Consider the following 21035-nt stretch of genomic DNA (forward strand, 5'->3'; position numbering starts at 1 on the left):
CAGGCCCACCAACTAGGCTCAAGTATCAGACTTGTAAGCCTTTGGGGACCATTATCACTCAATCCACCACTTAAGGCAATGGCTTAAATCTTTTGGATTAGTGTTCTGTGCCTCTTAAAATCCCTGTCTTCTACAACTAGCCTGTATAGCTGGCCCTCCTCAAAACCTAATAGCCCAATATTGAAAGGTCGAGTGTTCTTTAATCCTCCTGAAGTTTAACTTGGCAGTGCAGAGGACTTGCAATAGTGATGGTGAAGAGCTTGAAATGATGGCCACCTATCCTGGTATATGCAAGTCCAAACCTGAAGTGGCCTTTAGCACTAAGAATATGAGAGCCATTGTGAGGAATAGCACCTGAAATCCATTTAATGTTTAGCACTAAGAATAAAACTACCTTAGGTGGATTTCAGGTGCTATTGCTCACCATGGCTCTCACATGCTCCTGGCATACACCAAAAATCACATATACTCCTGCCTGCCACTAAAAAGGAAGAAGTCTTTGGACCTGTTAAAAGCAGAAATCAAATGAAATTAATAACAGTTTTATACCTAAGCATTCTAATGGATGTTAAAACTTTTATACTTTGGAGATCTGAATACTTGCATGTCCACTCGTGTAATGGCTGTTTAAGTGGGAAGGCAGAATGATGTTGCTTCTTATGTCCTCTCTTTCCAGAATCTTCTTCCATGCAATTTCTTCTAATAAAACACTCACTGAAGATAAAGTGCTGTTTGTATTCACTATATTCCCCAGAAATTTAATGCTTTTGCTGCTTCTAAAGTATTTTCATATTCTTTTGCCACATTCCAAATTTCTTCTCTCACCACAATGCAACTGAAAACCCTGGGCAATCAATGAAGCTCCAGTGTAAGCCCACTTTATCACACACATCAGATAACTCCCTCTCTTCTCTTCTTCTGCATAACCAAGGATCAGAAATTAATTATTCCGAAGTAAGTATACAACCCAGAACTTTTTAATTTATTGAATCCATAACCAATTAAAGTATTACACTGACTCATCTGTCATGAAATTATATTGCTGAGTTTGCTGATAGCCTCAAATATTGACAAAGCCTTTCATACAAAATGCATCATTAGGCCTTTGTGTGTACATGCCTTTTTTGTTATTTGAATCCATGTTTACATGAACAACAGGATAACCTTGGAAAATACTGATTTCTTTTCAAAAGTTTTATAAAAGATTTTGGTGTTTTACAAAAGCATTTTTCTAAGAACTGTGGTTCACTTACCATGAAGCTACTGGCACTAAAACCTCACATAATTTAAATAATGTAAAGTAACTCTTTGATAGTTTTAAAGTAACAGTATTTAACAACTAAATTACTTATTGCAGGTATTATTTGGAGTCTGTTATATCTGTATGAATATATTAAATTACAGAAATGATTGGGAGGACCCTACAATTAGCTCTACTTTGGTGATGAGGAAAGAGGAGAGGTAGAAAATAAAAGTGTAAGGGCTGGAGAAACAGCACAGCGGTTAAGAGTGAGCACTGCCTTTTCAGACACTCTGAATTCAGTTCTTAGCAGCTGAGTTGGGAGACTCAGGACTGCCTGTAAATGCAGCATCTTCTGGCCTCAGCTCGCACCTACACCCATATGTGTGTGATTGTATCCACGCAGACAGACATAACCAAATATTACAATACAAAGGGCATCCTTTTCAAAAGAAAAGAAAGATAAGCCAAATAGAAAATAAAGTAAATACATATTGAGAATACATTGTATTCTTTTTTGATTAGATATTTTCTTCATTTATATTTCAAATGCTATCCCGAAAGTCCCCTATATGCTCCCCCTGCACTGCTCCTCAACCACCAACTCCCGCTTCCTGGCCCTAGCATTCCACTGTACTGGGGCATATATTCTTCACAAGACCAAGGGCCCCAGTGATGGCCGACTAGGACATCTTCTGCTACATATGCAGCTAGAGACAAGATCTCTGGGGTTAGTTTGCTACCTGCTGGTCAGTAGACCCAAGGTTCATTCCAAAGAGACTTTACATTATACTTATCTCTCAGTTTCCATTTTAGGGAATAAATACTTCCACCAAATCACTATAAAAATCTGTCAGTAATATTGATTATGTATCATGGCACTGTTCTACACAGATACTAAAATATTGCTGGGTGTCACACTGTGACTTTAGAAATGATGTGGCTCTCATATTTTTCTCCCAGCTAGTCTTATTGCTCCTTCTTCATTTTCCTCAGGCTTACAAATAGAAAACTTTTAAATCATATCTTTAATGTAAAGATACTTAAAATGACATAGTATTGTCAATGAAGAATGATTAAAAACAAAGTTAAATGAATTCATTTTATCAATGGTGAGCATAAAATATTACCATGGATAATGTCTTGGCCAAGGTCACCTGATCTGACAATGACATAGACCCCCATCTCAATGACATTTTACTTTAAGATTTGATGATTTAGTCAGCCATCACTGGAAAGAGAGGCCCATCGGACACACAAACTTTATATGCCCCAGTACAGGGGAACGCCAGGGCCAAAAAAATGAGAATGGGTGGGTAGGGAAGTGGGGGGGGAGGATATGGGGGACTTTTGGGATAGCATTGGAAATGTCATTGAGGAAAATATGTAATAAAAAAGAATATAACAGGAGTGAATAACTCCTTTGGGAGGGTGGGGGATGCATGCCCTGATCCAAGGAATTTTCCATTCAACACAGTAATGTGACAAATGTTACTTGTAAAGTACTTGTACTGTGCCTTGATGCACTGAAAGAGTTTCGTGCCCATTGTATCTGTTATATGAGAGATGAGGAGACTGGAACCAGCAGACAGCAACCATCAAAACACAGGCTACCTACAAGTTATCGTTGTGTATTGACTGATTGATTGATCTGCAGAACTATGGCATCCAAAAAAGTCAGCCACTGGATTTTTTTTATTGTCTGAATAGGATCACAAATTTCAAGCATGCTGTAAGCCGTTAGGTGAGGCTTTCATTTGGCTTGAGTTTTCTAGTTGGGGGGGTAGGTTTTGTATTGACTATTTCAAAGCTGAATCAGTTTTGATGTGCAATATGTTGACTGTACTAATAGTAGTGTAAGAACTGTATTTAAGAAATGAAGGGAATATCACATGTCAGGTGATTGATTACTGCTGACTGAAAATATAAATTTATTAAATTCTAAAAAAAAAGATTTGATGATTTATTTCCAATGAAAATCCAATAACCATTCACTTTTCTGTAGCCTGCTTGTTAAATTGTTAGTGTCACCCTTTTAAATCTTGCAGCATTAGAAGTGATTACTTAAATATATAAACAGATTAAATTTATAATAAATTGTTTCTAAAAACAACAATGTTGAGTGGCCTATGGCAAATGAAGTATTATTCAAAATTTGAATCGTGATATGATGGTACAGATGTTTTTATTTAATTAATGAAGACATTGAAGAACACAGAAAATAAGAAACATACTTCAAGCCCATCTGGCTAATGTTGAACTATCAATTTTAATTTTTAAAACATAGAGATGTTTCTAAACACAATTAAAGATATTTCAAAGGTTATACTTAGGTCTGTAAATAAATACATGTTGATTAAATCATCACAAAATCAATTTCATAGTTTAGATATAATTGCCATTTTTAAATCCCCTTACTCTTGAAAACATAGCCCAATTCTATCATGTAAAACTGTCAGTACCCAAAAAAAAATGTCAGACACCCAACATTCTTAGTAAGGGAACTTGAATAAGGACAGAATTATGGATATTGCTCTAACAGTCTCAGTAGAGAAAAGCATCCAGCACGGTGAATCTACACAATACTCCACACAGCACATTCATGAAAATTTGTATTAATTACAAAAAGCATGCAAATCACATCACATTCAAAGTATGGACTTGCTTCTAAACAATACAATTGAATGTTAACACCAATTCTGAACCTCCATGAATTAAAAGAATAAGTTAAAAAAAAGACATCTCAACAGAAATGGAAATTAACCTTATAAAATATTATTATCAAGTGTATTAGGTAAGGAATAGAGAGAATTTGGAGAACCCTACAATCTTCTATGCCTGTAATAAAAAACAAAAGTAAAGCACTTAGTATCATTTGTGCCTAGAGAAGGATAGAGGATGACGGAGCATGCCTCGAAGCCTGAGGACCAGAGGGAGATTCTTGAGACTCACATAATGGAAGGAGACAAATGAGTCTCACAAGTTGTCTTCTGATTTCACAAAGGTATCATTGCACAGGCATGTGGTAGTACATGCCTGTGATCCTGGCATGTAGGAGGTAAAGGCAGGAGGATCAGATGATCACAGTTATTCTTGTGTACATAGGTAGCTGAAGACAAGATTAGGCTACAGGAGCCCCAATCTCAAAACTAACCAACCAATCAACCAACCAACCAACGAACCAAACAAACAATCAAATAAAAAACAATGGCAAAATACATATATAAATATATAAATAATTGTAAAATATTTATGTTTCCACTACTTTAGGAGTATAGAAATTGAAAATAAATTTTGCAAAATAGTTGACAATGGTAGGTAGGGGGAGTTGTGTGGATGTAAGACAATATCCTAACCTTATTTGTTCTGTTTTTATTATTAATTACAACTTTGACCATACAGTGCCTGCTAAACACTTTTTAAATTGGACAAATAGCAAATAGTTTTAAACATTATTTGATTATATTCTTGTGTGTGTGTGTGTGTGTGTTCATACACACACACACACACATGTAGCAGTGAATGTACATGCATGTATGTACAGTAAGCGAGAGGTCAAAATTGAATGCCATTTCCAGTCACCGTTGTTTAAGAAAATATATTTTAAGAGAAATGGAACTAAGTGGGCCCTATCCACTGGCCAGGAAGTTCAAAGGACCCTCCTGTGCTGTGGTTGCGAGTATCTACAAACCATCATAACCAGCTTTTTAATTGGTACTACAATCTGAGTTAATAGTTAAATCTGAGGTCCTTATGGTACTTGGCAAGTGCTTTCCCTACTGAGCTACCTCCCAATCCTTATTTCACCTATTCTTAGGGAACCATGCAAGGTAAATAATGTAGAGGAACACGTCAAGGATTGCAGGATAAATTGCACGAGGAAATGAGCTTTGTAAAGATTTGACATTTGGCCTCCTGTACAGGGTCTGGGGTTGAGCAAGCTTACCAGCTGCTGTCCTTGCACACCCCAGGCCGCATACTGCAACACTGAGTCCTCAACTTCTGGGGGATTCAACTCCCACACTTCCCTTGAAAAGATGTAAATATTTTCATATGAACAAACTGATATCTGTGACAACTCAGTGTGACAATGGCTCATAAAATGTAGAAAACCAAAGAACTTACCCAGTGTGTATGTTGTAAATCAAATATGAAGCGGTAAATGAGTAATGAAAAATCTGAAATAAAAAAAAGAATAGAGTAATCAATAACAGTTTTCTGTAAAGAATTGATCTTAATGCACACTAAAGATTGGCTATTAGGGAAAACACAAGACATATGAAATATGCCAGTTAAGATGTTTATTGCTATTTTTTGCAAGATTTTAGCTAGAAAATGCATCTTCTTATTCTACCTAACCCCCATATGTGCATAGCTCTGTCTCTGTCTCTCTGTCATTCTGTCACTCTGTCTCTCTGTCTCCCTCTGTCTCTGTCTCTCTTCCTCCCTCTGTGTGTGTGTGTGTGTGTGTGTGTGTGTGTGTGTGTGTGTGTGTGAGTATATAGCCCTTTGGGACCTGAGGCTCTAGTTCCTCAGTTGTCATCTATGATTTATTACTGTTGACTTTTTGCTTTTGTTTTGAGGCTTTTAAACTACTCTGCCTAGTTAGCCCCAAGGTTTCTCCTATCTCTATTTTCCCAGAACTGGGATTACAGGCAAACTCTGCCATGTCTAGCTGTTTTTTAAGTGATTTGTTTTTAGTGTATGCATGTGAATGTTTTGCCTAAATATATTTCTGTGCACACTCTGTACACACTGTTCATGGATACCAGTAGAGGGGTGTCAGATACCTTGGAACTAAATCTACCAATGTCTATTAGCCACTATTTGTGTTCTGGGAATCAAACCTTCATCCTCTGGAAAAGAAGCCAGAATGTGTAAGCACTGAGAGATTCCTATGTCTATTTTTTTCATAAGTTCTGGAGAACAAATTCAGCTCCTTATACTTGTACGGCAAGGACTTTATACTCAGCCACTTCTCTTACCCCTAATTTCAAGATATTTTCAATGGATTTGCATGTCGTCCTTGGTAATGCATGGTGATATTATCTGCATCATTCCAAATTTAGCATATATTCTGCCAAAGACAGCACTGACTTCAAGCTTAAAACCGTAGATGAACCATTAAACCTGACAAAGAAATGAGAAATGTGCCTGCCTCTGTCAACATCTTTTATCTCTGAAAGTTCTGTTCACCAAAGCAACCTGTCGACTGGGCAATTGCTCTTAAGAGCAGATAAATGTGTGAACTCTGTTAGTAGTGCAAAGAAGCAATTCACCCTGCCACTGATCAACAGCAATGTGTCCAGGTTTCTAACCCCACATTAATCTTGCAACATTTTCTATGACTTAACATTAGGAGCAAAACAGATAAGCAGAGTAATGCCTGAAGCATGAGTTGGTAGAGCCAGGGAGGTTGGACTCAATCTATAATAGCTAGTCTAAAGGTTACCAGCACTTATGAGGGAACCTAAAATACTGAGTTTGGTGGCCAGATAAATGCTTTAATTATGAGAAGTATTGCTGTGTAACTATGAGGACCAGAGTTTAAATCCACAGAAAACCATGGAAATTTTAGCTGTAGATGTCAAGATTTCAGCACATATATAAATGGTAGGTGGTCTTGGTAGCCCTACTACAATTCCTGCCACAGAAGCCAAAGACAGGAAACCCCAGAGCCAGGTGGATTGAAGAGAGTTCCCACCTTAAATAATACAAAGGAAAATTGATTGAGAATAATTCCTTACACCAATTGTTGGGCCTTGACATATATATACATACACACACACACACACACACACACACACACACACACACACACACACACTGACAAAAGCATATGCATGAATGTATATCACATATACACTTAGGGAAAAATGAAAAAAAAGACAATTTTTTAGCTGCTTTTCAGTTCATGTGAGTTGAAGAAAAGGAAATATACATGTGTGTTCTGAATTGTAGCCAATTACATCATGGTTTTTTTTCTCTCCCTGCAGGTATATCATGAGGGAAGATTACTTGGAAATTATCTTCAGTTTATAGCTCTGACTGTTCTTTAAAGTTTGGAGCTGAGACGAAAGGATGGACCATCTAAAGACTGCCATATCCGGGGATCCATCCCATAATCAGTCTCCAAACGCTGACACCATTGCATACACTAGCAAGATTTTGCTGAAAGGACCCTGATATAGCTGTCTCTTGTGAGACTATGCCGGGGCCTAGCAAACACAGAAGTGGATGCTCACAGCCAGCTATTGGATGGATCACAGGGCCCCCAATGGAGGAACTAGAGAAAGTACCCCAGGAGCTAAAGGGATCTGCAATCCTATAGGTGGAACAACAATATGAACTAACCAGTACCCCCTGGAGCATGGGTCTCTAGCTGCATATGTATCAGAAGATGGCCTAGATAGCCATCAGTGGAAAGAGAGGCCCATTGGTCTTGCAAACTTTATATGCCTCAGTACAGGGGAATGCCAGTGCCAAGAAGTGGGAGTGGGTGGGTAGGTGAGTAGGGAGGAGTGTATGGGGGACTTTTGGGATAGCACTGGAAATATAAATGAAGAAAATACCTAATTTTAAAAAAAGTCAACCATAAGCAGTGTTTTCAAAATAAATAATAAAAAAGTTAGATCAGATTGAATAGTCTTAGAGAGTTTTGATCCTATCTATATGTGCTACAAAGCCAAATGTTTCAAAGATAACATAGAATATAGGACTTGTGCAGAGCTTAAATTTTCTTCCTGTAAGTTCCATGTCCTTTTATTTTACAATGCATATGCAGGGCATTCCATTCTCCTGCAATGACCACAAATACAAGTTGTTGTATAAGTTTCTAGAATTAGATTGAGTTCCTATACTCATAGTAGAATATAGAGTATAGAGAATAAGAAAGTCTTATATAAATACTGTCTCTATGTCTATTATGATTAGTCTATTCTTGGCCCAGGAGGTGATACTATTAGAATGTGTGGCCCTCTTGGAGTAGGTATAGCCTTGTAGTAGGTGTGTCACTGTGTGCATGGGCTTTCAGACACTCCTCTAGCTGCCTGGAAGGGAATCTTCCACTAGCAGCTTCAGATGAAGTTGTAGAAATCTTAGCTCCTTCTGTGCCATGCCTGCCTGGATACTGCAATGCTTCCTGCTTTCATTATAATGGACTGAACTTCTGAACCTGTAAGCTAGCTCCAATTAAATAGTGTTTAAAAGAGTTGCCTTGGTCATGGTGTCTGTTCAAAGCAGTGAAACTCTAAGACAATCTTTCATTCTCTCTCTCTCTCTCTCTCTCTCTCTCTCTCTCTCTCTCTCTCTCTCTCTCTCTCCCTTTCTCATTCCCTTCTGCAACCCCTTCTCTCTTCTCTCTCTTTATATACTCCCTCTCTCCTTCCCTCTGTAAAACACTGGTTCAGTGGAAAAAGTAGATATTCAGTGAGAAGTGTATTTAACTAAATATACTTCTACTGAAAGACACCATTTTAAACTCACTCCTTATCTTTCCTTCAACAACATTCCTACCTTTAAACAGTATTCTTTTAAAAAATATTTCTTTTCTTATTTTGAGATATAATATAATTACATGGATTTTCATCAGACAGAGACCATTACAGAAAACCAATTTTAAACATCAAAGTGGGGGAGCCCTGTTCCAGAGGATCACATATACAATACAACTCCCAATCCTTGGGCTTCGAGATCATTGTAGAAGTGGGAGCAAAAAGAACACAAGAGCACGAGAATCAGACAGTTTTCTGTGAAATTTTCTTTTTCAGTAAGACCAGAAACTGAGTTCATAAAGTCTCGCTGACATGCCTGGCTAGAGGTGAGCTGTACAAGACCACTGCATATAAATGCTAGTGTGGCTTGTAGCAAGGAAGGCCCCAGAGACCTCAATCCTATAGGAAGAGTTAAAGTCAACTAAGTCATATTTCTAGTATACTTTAGCATTTGAGTCTTTTATTACTAGTCTAGAAATTGTCTTATCAAGAAAGGGCAAGGCAAATCAAACTGTAAATTGAGGAGTAATGTAGTAAGTAGCCACCTACATTTAATGAGGCAGTGGAGTAGAATGGAGTCAAGGATTGTTTGATGAATTCTTAGCCAGAGGCAGGTAAATTAATGTGGGAAAGAAATGAGTCAGAAAAGAGAAAAGCTGAAACTGCTGGCTAATGCCACCCAAATCCCACTTGTGTGGCACAGAGCCACCAACAAACTACAGGTGACCTATATGGTTTATGATAATAATAAACCACACACATGAGGACGTATGTAGAATTATGTGAAGTAATTAGACAGAGCATTGTAAGAGATTCCATGTTATGCAAATGAGCACCAAATTTCATGCAATCCCAACAGCCTTAACAAAGCATGATATGCAACAGACAAGCCCCAAATGCTTTGTACAATGAGTCTGTTTAGGTTTCCAAATGTTCTCTTATATCCAGCCTGTTTCCTATTTGGAAGTGTATCTGTTTCTGATCTGGCTAATATCTATGCCTTGCCCTCCAGCTTCTTGTTCCTGGATGCAAAAATGTCAGAACCCATGGAAGATTCTCCACCTTGACCATGGCTACTCAGTTATCCATTACTTTAACCTTTTTAAACCTCATGTCAGGAACCTGGAGATAAACTTGGGAGTCACTGAACCTGTTTGTCCTTCTAGTGTGACGGTATTGCATATATCTCTTTCTCTGATTTTCTCCATTACTTGTAGGACTAATTTGAATATTGAGACTGGATGGCTGAATTTGGCTTATCAGGATGACCAGGACTCGAGCTCTGTACCTTACAACTCCAGAAACACTGGGCTGAATAAGCCAAGGCTTACTACAGAAGCATATTCCTGTTCTAACAATGATCCTTAAGTCAACCTAAGGAAATAGATAATATCTATAATCCTAAGTGAGGCTCTTTAAAGCTTAAAATTAACATTGAATGTTGAAGTGAGAAACAGAGTCCTAATCTGAACCCACATCTGTCTGTTACAGGAGTTAATCTTTCTGAATAATGTCTTGCACGGAGCTCATACTCAAGCACAACTCTGGATTTTCTGAAGATTCGTGTTCTATCACTTCTTGGCTTCTGCACTAAATCAAGTGTAAAAGATTTATTTCTACAGGATCATTGAAGCTACCATCCAAAAATCCATTGACAGGACTATGCATGAGTTAATTGTGATTACCAAAGTCAAGAGAGATTTCAATGTTAGAAAGATGATGTAATATATCAGATCACATCAGTGCATTCATCCTTTAGCTAATTTTTACATTTTTTCCCTTCTTCGAATATCAGTTATTACCTAAGACATCTGTGAGGATTCATGTCAAGGAGAGTTATACTCACAAGAAAAAGGAACCTCATGATGCAGTAATTCTGCTTACACAAGAGTTGGCGACTCAGGACATCAAAGCTTTCTCTGACTGCAGTTAAACTGACAAATTGATAAAATTGCATGCATTTTATGGCCCAGAGAATATTTAAAATGGGATTATGCATTTGCCATCAACTTAAACAGTGAGGAAAACCAAACAGGGAGGAAGTAGTTTGAATTAATGGTATTTATTGTGAATGACAATGACACAGCAAGCAGACAGCACAGATGGGAAAGGTTTGTTTCTTTTGAAAGTTGGTGATAGCTTGCATCCACGTTTATTCTAGAGACACTTTTAAGAGGAGTGAATGGTGACCTTTTTGTTTGCAAGGCTTTATTTTTATTACAGTGTTAAGAGCAGGAGCTATGAAATAGCTAACTTTCCTGTCATAAATACAGCTCATAACATTGTAAGGAAAGGCTTTACCAAAAAAAAAGTATCTTTAAAAATTCCATTACAGAAAGGCTTTTTGATCATGAAACAAACACTGTATAAAAGTGAATGTGAGCAGGAGATCATGGAAGCCATATTTAATGCTCTTCAGCAGCTTAAATTACTTTCATGATTTTTCTCATTCTTATCTTTATTCAATTTATTTTTATTACATTATGAAGTAGATGTTTTCTGTTAGGCATTTACATACATTCTGAGTTTTTGCAGACCCACCATGTAAACCCTCCTCTGCTGACCCTAATATACCTACTCCCTATTTCATATCACATGTGTTCTATCATGCTTCCACTCCCATGGGATGCTTTCTAGTTTACTGGCTCCTACAAATGCCCACTTTCACATTGATACACATCTACATAAAGTAGAAGCCCAGGTATACATATGGGAGAGAACATGCAATGGTTGTCTTTCTGAGTGAGGGGTATCTCGCTTAATATTGTTCCCATTTCCAGACATTTTGCTGCAAATTTCAGTTTCCTTCCTGGGCAGATAAAACTCCATTGTGTGAATGTACCATATAAGCCAGGATTGGATTAAAGTTATTACCTATACTAAAATTCTCATTCCTTCGACTACAATAATGAAACAGAAATGTAACCATCATGTTCTCTAGGATTCAGCACAGGGACCACAGAGCACTCTTGCACCCACCCATGCTTCTGATAAGTCAGAGATGTAGCAGAGTTTTCAAGGTTGTAAGACTTAAGTTGTCAATGATCAAGATAAGGGTTATATTTATTTTAAAAGCTCAATTAAACTCACAGTGTCTTTACTAGTAAGAGCTAGTTTATTTATTCAATGTGTCCACAGGATTCCTGGGGCCATATATCAGAAACTAACTTCTTCCAATGAATTAAAAAGAGATCACATTCACCAGCTTCAGATCACCTTGATTGGTCAAAGATACTCCTAGGTTTCTATTCCCAACACAAGTGTACCATACGCAAAGAGAATGGAATTCAACTATGCAGACAGTGGTGGCATTGAGTATAAGATTTATCCCCTAGAACTTCTCCTTTTTGAGTGCAACATCAAAACCCTCAAACTTTGTTAGGATTTATTCAGGTACAAGAAGATATCATGACTGAAAAAAGCATGGAGACAATGAGAAAGGAAGGAGTCTAGTTGAGTGGTGATATGTCTGCCTATGAGGTTGACACGGAGTAAATTGCGCTGTCTAGTTTTATAGCAACTTGGCACAATCTAGTTTTATGTCATTTTGAAAATGAGAACATCAATTAAGGAAAAGCCCTGAGAAGACTGGACTGTGGGCAAGGCTGTGGTGCATTTTCTAGATATTTGATTGATATGGGAGGGCCCACCTTACTGTGGGTGGTGACATCCCTAGGCTTGTGGCCCTGGGTGTAGTAAAAAACTAGGGTGAAAAAGCCCCGAGGAGCAAAGGCAGCATGAAGCATCCCTTCATGGCCTCTGTGTCTGTTTCTGTTTCTAAGTTCTTGTCTTGACTTCCCTACAAGCTACAAGATGAATAAACCTTTTCTTCCACAAGCTGCTTTTGGTTTTAGTGTTTTATCACAGAAAAAGAAACTGTGACATGTCAGCCTAGGCTTTCAAGAATCTTTGTCAACTCCTAGAATAGGTAAGTACCACAGCTAATATTAAGTATAATTTTACTGATCAAAGAATTACCTCCACCCCACCCCACCCCCAAATTTTATTAAGGATATATGTATAATGCAGGAAAAAACACCTTTCTCTGCTAAAAAGATGAAACTCAGTTTCTGTCTTCAGAAAACTTTGATTTTTCAAACTGTCTATTAGGCTTGTTTTTGCCTAGGGATGGTAAGTATTTTCAAATGCTCAGAAATGCATGCTTGTAATTCAGACTGTGGTATGACTGGATCCAATATTAACTTATTAGTAAGATCTCCTAATAAGTGCAGTGAGAAAATTCCATTTTAAGATTGTTAAAATTTGATTTTTCATGCCCTAAGACAAGCTTTGTTACTGATAGCTTTGCATTTACACTTACTAAAGGACTCATGCTTGGAAACAAATGATATTGAAAACAGACGTGACATACAGAAGTAGCTAACTTCTCTCAATGAGTCAAACAGGGAAATGTCTTTCTGGATATAAGACTTTTTTTCTTTTTCCCAAAGGCTCTGAAGGTTTCTTTTAACACAGCGAAGGAAGCTCACAAATACAAAGAAATACGAAGAAAAAGCACACAAATACTAAGAAACAGAAGCTCGTACCTCATAAAGTGATAAAGTTGGGTTTAAAATTTGCCTTATAGTAAATTTGCTGAGTCCAACCATAAAAATTCACTTTAGGTCTCTGATTATCTTCCTGTGTCATGTTTCAAACTGAGAGAGACTTACTAAGGAAGTTATATGGCTAGTTTTATATGGACTTGACACAAAATAAGAGTTTTGGGGAGCAGAGGAAAACTCAGTTGAGATGTCTCTACCAAGTTATTCTGTGGACATGGTGGTGGTACATTTTCTTTCATACTGACGTGAGAGGACCAAGCTCATTGCAATAACTGTCACATCTGACCTGATGCTCCTGGATGCAACCAAAAGTAGGTAGGATGAGCAAACCAGTAAGCAGTACTTCTCCATAGCCTCTGCATCTGTTCCTACTTCTATTAACACACCGTGGGTTCCTGGCCTGACCTCCTTGGATGATGTACTGCAAGGTGTAAGTTCCACAAACCCTTTCCTTTTCAACTTCCTTTTGGGTTTCATTCATCTGAGCAATTGAAAGCCCAACTAGAACAGGAAAAGCACTGACAAAGCATAGTATTAAGACTACCTCTAATATAATTGAAATCATCTTTCTCTGTAAATTACAGAAGCAAACACCATGATTGATTCAGAACAATTTGCATTCTCAAAAAATATTTTCATTTGTCTGCTGCACTGTTCATAGGTACTAGAGAATGGTAGAATAAAACCATGAAAGAGCCGGTACTGAATTTGTTATTGCAACATAGAACCTGCTCTCTTTCAATTCAACTACTAATGCACAGCTTGGATTTCTGAGAGTGCGTGCTATACTATGTTACCACAGTGCCCTACTGGGCCATCGTGGTGTCCTCCTGTCCAGTCACAAGGCTCTATTGTGCTAAGGGAATACCACATTAAGTGTGAACAATGTCATATTCTGCCACCACAATACTGGGTTGCACTAAAACAATGTCTTGTTGGAACATCTCAGTACACCATTATGTCATCATAATGTCATATTATGCCCTCACCAAGTCCTATTGCATCACCAGTGTGTTCTATTGTACTATAACAGTGAACTGTTGTGACAATACAGTTCACTATTGTGTCACCATAATGTCCTTTTGTGACATCACAGAATCTTTTTGTGTCATTATAACAGTGCTTTATTATGTCATCATAGTTCCATATTGTGTTATCATAGTGCCCCAATATGACATAGCAATGTCCTATTGAGACATGAAAGAGATCCATTCTGATACAACAGAGCTCTATTATAACAGCATACTGTCCTAATGTGCCACCACACTGACCTGGTATGCATTACAATGATCAGTGGTAAAATCACAATGCCATAATGTGTCATCATAATGCCCTATTGTACTATCAAAGTGTTCTTCTGTGCAACAGAACCTGCATATTGCCAGTTGCCATCACATTCACTTATTATGCCATCACAGTGCAGTGCTATATTATCACAATGCTATATTGTGTCAAAGAACCTTTTGCTTTTTTACAGTGCCATATAGGTATATGACAAAGCCCTACTCTGGAGTTACAACACTCTATTATGCCATCACCAAAATACCCACTTATATTATCATACTGCTCTTCTGTACCATCACAGTGCCTTGTTATGACATCCAAGGAACATGTTGTATGATAACAGTGTTCAGTATGACATATCCATGACAAATTATGTAAGCATAGTGATTATAGAATACCCATCACGGTGTTCTATTATGTCATCCCACTATCTTATTGTGTTAAAACAACAAAACCTATTCTGAGATCAGAGTGCCTTACTCTAATATCACAGTGCTATACTGTATCAGAGGAATCTCCAATTTTGCTATCACATTGCATTTTTATGCCAACAAAGTTCCAAGTTGTGATATCACAATACTCTAATGTGCCAAAGTCTAAGTCTTTGGCACAATATAGCATTTCCAAGTTGAAGCCGTACATTTCCATTGAAGTACCCTAAGTTGGCATCACAATATTTATATATGTTGTACTATCAGAATCATCTTTTATATTAACATAATGCCCAACAATGTCACCATCCTGCTCTACTGAGTCATCACAGTATTATGGGAGATATCACAGGAACATGTCATATCATAATACTGTCCTACTGTATATGCACAGTGTCATATAATAATATCACAGTTCACAAATCTGTTATCACAGTACTTTTTGTGGTACTAAGTGCCATATTACGTTATTACACCATCTTATTGTTACATTACAGTTCTCTACAATGAGATTTAAGTTCCTATTTGTAAGATAGCAATACCCTTGCCTTCTGTGGATTCCATCAACCACCTTGTCGAGCCTCCCCACCCCCCTCACTGCTATCACTGGGCCCCTAAGTGAGGAAGTGATGCAGACAATTCCTGCTCAAACATAGGTCATACCTGTCAGAAGACCAGGTAAGCTACCTACAGATCTTCTCCACTTTGTCTATTCACACAGACCCAATCCTCAGAATCACTCCTAATGCTGTAACACAATGCCATCTACAGCCTTACATTCCCCTTATGCATACCTTTTGGTGATCCCACAGACCATCCTCCCTGCCCCCCCTCCATACTCATCACAGTGCTCTATCCCCTAACTAGTGAAGACATAGCTACATAACCACAGGCCACTCCTTCCAGATGATCAGGTAGGATGCCCAGCCATTTTCATCATGCTAGCTGCTTTTCCATATTCAATCCTCAGGGATACCCATAGAGCTGCAACAGACAATCTCCTTCTGGCCTCCCCTTCCTTCAGTCTCCAATAAAAGCAAGCATTCTCTATGAACACACAAGCAGAGCAGACCAGTAAACCAATAACATACAGCCAACACTCAACTCTCTGAAAATCTAGTGAGGAAGCAGAAATGAAGAAACAAAAAAATATATATAATGCATAGCAAAGATAAACTCAGAAATCATCACCTAGCCCTGAAATCCCTCAAACATAGATGCCTAGGACACAATAATAGCAAGAGCAATATGCCTCCACCAGAGCCTATTTATCCTAACAAAGCAGGTCTGAAATATTCCAATAGGTGAAACAAAAGAAAAAGATCTTAAAACTAACTAACTATATAAAGATGACAGAGGTATTTGAACTGGAAATGAATAATTCCCTTAAAGAAATCCAAAAATATAAACAAACAATTGGAGGAAATGAATAAATCCTTTAAAGAAAGAAAAGTAAAAACAAAAACAAAACTAATAAAGCTGTTCAAGGTCTAAAAATGAAAGTAGAAGCTATGAAGAAAACACAGAGGAAATTCTGGAAATGAAAAATTTGGGAATATGAACAGGACTACAGAGTCAAACATCACCATCAGAATACAAGAGATTGTGTTAAGAAAAATGTTAAATTTATAAAATTCCCAACACAAAACATCCAGGAAATCTGGAACACTAGAAAAAGACCAAAGCCAACAAAAATAGGAATAGAAGAAGAAAAATTCCCACCCATAGGCTTATAAAATATTTTCAATAAAATTATATAAAAAACCTTCCTAACCAAACAGGAGAGTCCTAAAATGGTACAAGAATACAGAATACCAAATCAAACCGAGAGAGAGAGAGAGAGAGAGAGAGTTCCTTTTCACATAATGATCAAAACACAAAATTTAGAAAACAAAGAAAGAGTGTAAAAACAATCAAGGGAAAGATATAAAGTAATAGTAAGGCAGACCAGTTAGAATTACATCTCACTTCTCAGTGGAAAGTTAAAAAAAAAAAAAAAAAAAGTAAAAAGCCAGCAGGACTTGAACAAATATGCCAGAGACTCTAAGAGACCACTGATATTGGCCTAGATCTTTAAATTAACACAGATGCAGAAAATAAGATATTCCTTTCCTTGAAAAAGCAAATTTAAACAATGTCTAATTTTAAAACAAGCCTTACCAAAAGTGTTACAATGAAAACTCCAAATCAAGGAGGTTAACTACATCCATGATAATAGTAAACTAATATCAGCAGAAAAAAAAATGCACACACATACACACCAATCAATACTTACAGGAACAAAATAACAGGAATAAACAATCATTTGTCATTGATATCTCTTAATATCAATGTTTCAATTCCCCATTAAAATGACAGAGACTAACAGGATGGATGCAATGACGTGAAACATCCTTTTGTTGAATACAAAAAAAAAATCATACTTAAGCATCAAAGATTAGCTCAGGATAAAGGCTTCAAAAATATTTCAAGCATGTGGATCTAAAAAGCAATCTGGTATAAAAATTTTAATGTCTAACAAAATAGAATTCAAATCAAAACTAATCAAAAGATATATCAGACAATCTTGAATGTTCATCAAAGCAAAAATCCACCAAGATGGCATTTCAATTCTTAATATCTATAACCCAAACACAAAAGCACCCACTCTTTAAAAGAAACATTACTACAACTTAAATTAAATTAAAACTACCTAACAGATATATACTTAACAGTCTATCCAATATTTTAAAAAAATATATAGCTACTTGATACCTCATGGCACTTACTCCACAATAAACCACATACTAGACACAAAATAATTATCAATGGTTACCAAAAAGTAAAAATAAATAAAAAGGAAAAAATATATAACTCAGGCATTCTATGAGATAGGGATGAATTTAAGCAGGTTATCAACACCAGAAACAATAGAAAAAATTCAAATTGACTACTGGATAAAAACAGAAATAAAGAAATTAAATAATTTTTAGAATTCAATGAAAATGAACATACCATGCCAATTTTCATTTGTCCAGTGGAACTCACCCATAGAAAGCTTGACACAGACAGGCTCACATCTCACAGAAGATACAGGCTACAGTCAGAGATGCAAGGCCAGCTAACGCCAGATATAAGTGATGGTGAGACTCGAATACAAGAACATAAGCAACAAAAACCAAGGCATCATCAGTTCTCCAACCACAGGAAGCCCTGGATACCCTAACACACCAGAAAAGCAAGGTTCTGATTTAAAATCGATGATAGAGGATTTTAAGAAATACATAAATATCTCCCTTGAAGAAATACAGGAGAACACAGGTAAAGAAGCCCTTAAAGAAGAAACACATAATTCCCTCAAAGAAATACAGGAAAACACAACCAAGCAAGGAAGGAATTGAGTAAAACCATATAGAATCTAAAAATGGAAATAGGAAAAAATCATGAAAGGAGACAACCCTGGAGATAGAAAACCTAGGAAAGAGATCAGGAGTCATAGATGGAAGCATCACTAACAAAATAAAGAGATAAAGAAGAGAATCCCAGGTGTTGAAGATATCGTAGAAAACCCAGATATAGCTGTCTCTTGTGAAACTATGCTGGGGCCTAGCAAACACAGAAGTGGATGCTCACAGTAAGCTATTGGATGGATCACAGGGCTCCCAATGGAGGAGCTAGAGAAAGTACCCAAGGAGCTAAAGGGATCTGCAACCCTATAGGTGGAACAACATTATGAACTAACCAGTACCCCGGAGCTCTTGACTCTAGCTGCATATGTATCAAAAGATGGCCTAGTCGGCCATCACTGGAAAGAGAGGCCCATTTGACACGCAAACTGTATATGCCCCAGTACAGGGGAACGCCAGGGCCAAAAAAAAAAAAAAAAAGGGGAATGAGTGGGTAGGGAAGTGGGGGGGGGGAGGTTATGGGGGACTTTTGGGATAGCATTGGAAATATAATTGAGGAAAATATGTAATAAAAAAATAAATAAAAAATAAATAAATAAAAGAAAACATTGATGCAACAGCCAAAGAAATGCAAAATGCAAAAAGCTCCTAACATAAAACATCCAGGAAATCCAGGACATATTTGAAAAGAGCAAACGTAAGAATAGTTAGTATAGAAGAGAGCAAAGATTCTCAGTTCAAAGGGTCAATAAATATATTCAACCAAATCATACAAGAAGGAGATGAGTAAGGGGGGGGGGTAAATGAGGTAGTTATTTAGAAATTTCATGGGATTTTGAAACCTCATAGGGTACTTCCTGTGACAGAGTTCTTCCAAGAACCTTCCTTCTAATCCTTTCCAAATGTTTCTGACAACTAGGAGCCAAGAATTTAAAATAATCTTTGGGGTTCATCCTCATCCAAACCACAAATTTGCCTTATTCTGTAGACCCATTTAATTATCGTTTCAGAGAAATTCTTCACGGTTCTATCTTTATAGGCATAGAAACAGCCTCAGGTACATCTTCATAGACTTAGATACATGACCTATAATGCCATGACTAAATCCTATTATGCTAACACAGACTTTGTTTTACAAATCAAATGTCCTTTTTGTCATCACCCTGTGTGTTGTCATCATAATGTCTGATTTGCATAAAAATACATAGAGAACAACCAAAGTTTCCTATTGTGACATGATAGACCCCTATTGTGGCATAATAGTCTTTTATTGTTTCATCAAAGTAAATTATTTTTCATCATAGTAACTTATATTGCTATCACAGTGCCCTATTATGTCATTACTGTGTCCTAATTTATGATCAACATACCCTAATTGTGATCTAAATTGAATTAAATGATGATCTAAAATTTTCTTCTGTCTCATGAAAATTTTATACTATATTTTAACTGCCATATTGTGAAATTACAATGTTCTATTGGGTTATCACTGTGCCATATAGTGAAATAAAAGTGCCCTATTTTGACAAGACAGTACCATATTGTGGCAATATAATGCCTTATTTTGGTACCACAATGTTACCTTGTAACATTAAGATGCCATATTGTGTCAAGACAGAGTCCTAATGTGCCATTATAGTATCCTTCTGTACTGTCACAGTGCCCTATGTTGACATCATAGTGTCTTATTGTGACCTAAAAGACCCTATTGTGTCTTCACAGTGCCTTATTAGTACATTAAAGTGTCCTACAGTTTAACAGTGCCCTATTATTTCATCACAGTTGTTTATTGTTCATAGCAGTGCTGTTTTGCATCATCATCATGCCTTTTTGTGTCATCATCATGTTTATTGTGACATAATGGTGTCCTATTATAGAAGTATAGTCCCTTCTTTTGGCATCACACCACCATTATTTGTACTCATAGTGTCCTATCATGATGTAAAATTGACTTATTGTGATGTCATCACAATGCTGCATTGTGACATCACAGGGTTCTCTTGTGACAATATTATGCCATTCTGTGACATTACTGGTTGCTACTGTGTCAGTATATTGTCCTAATGTGATGTCATAGCTACCTTCTTTTTCATTACATTAAACTGGTGAAATGACATTACACTGGTATGACGTTAAAGAGATCTGTTGTGTTTTTATGGTTCCATAATACATACAACAGTACTATAATATATTCTATAATACTATAATCATACTATCGTAGTATCATACATGCATATAATACTATAGTTCCTATTTTGCCTTAAGACGATTCTCTTGTGCTATCACAGTGCCCAAATGTGCCAAATTAGTCCTCTTCAGTGGCATCATCATCATGCTATTCCATACCAGTCATATTGCTTAACTTGTTATATTGCTGTATTGTTATATCAACATTGTACATTTTGCCAAAAAATATTAACTGTAAAATCACTGACCTTGATAGTGCCAAAATTGTGCCATTTGATGTCACAATGTTATATTTCCCATAAAAATTAACATTACATCAACATATCCAATTTTTCTTCTAAGTGCTTTATATTACCAACTCAATTCTCCCTGTGCCTTCACAGTAGTCACCTGTGCCATCATTGACCTTTTTTACAAACACATTAATTTATTGTGCAACATCACATCAC

At 36.9% G+C, this 21035-nt stretch overlaps 1 protein-coding gene across 4 annotated transcripts in view; it reads right to left on the bottom strand.

Moving 5' to 3' along the window:
- Positions 1-21035, bottom strand: part of Dpp10 (dipeptidylpeptidase 10) — a 1513678-nt gene that overhangs the window by 148570 nt on the left and 1344073 nt on the right. For all 4 annotated transcript variants that reach the window (XM_006529626.4, NM_199021.3, XM_006529627.4 and 1 more), the window contains exons 6-7: positions 5366-5418; positions 5187-5268 (exon numbers count right to left, since the gene is read on the bottom strand). In XM_006529626.4, the coding sequence (XP_006529689.1) occupies positions 5187-5268; positions 5366-5418 (135 nt within the window). The remainder of the gene's footprint in view (positions 1-5186; positions 5269-5365; positions 5419-21035) is intronic.

This window comes from Mus musculus, chromosome 1 (assembly GCF_000001635.26).
Source record: "Mus musculus strain C57BL/6J chromosome 1, GRCm38.p6 C57BL/6J".
Classification (NCBI taxonomy): Eukaryota; Metazoa; Chordata; class Mammalia; order Rodentia; family Muridae; genus Mus; species Mus musculus.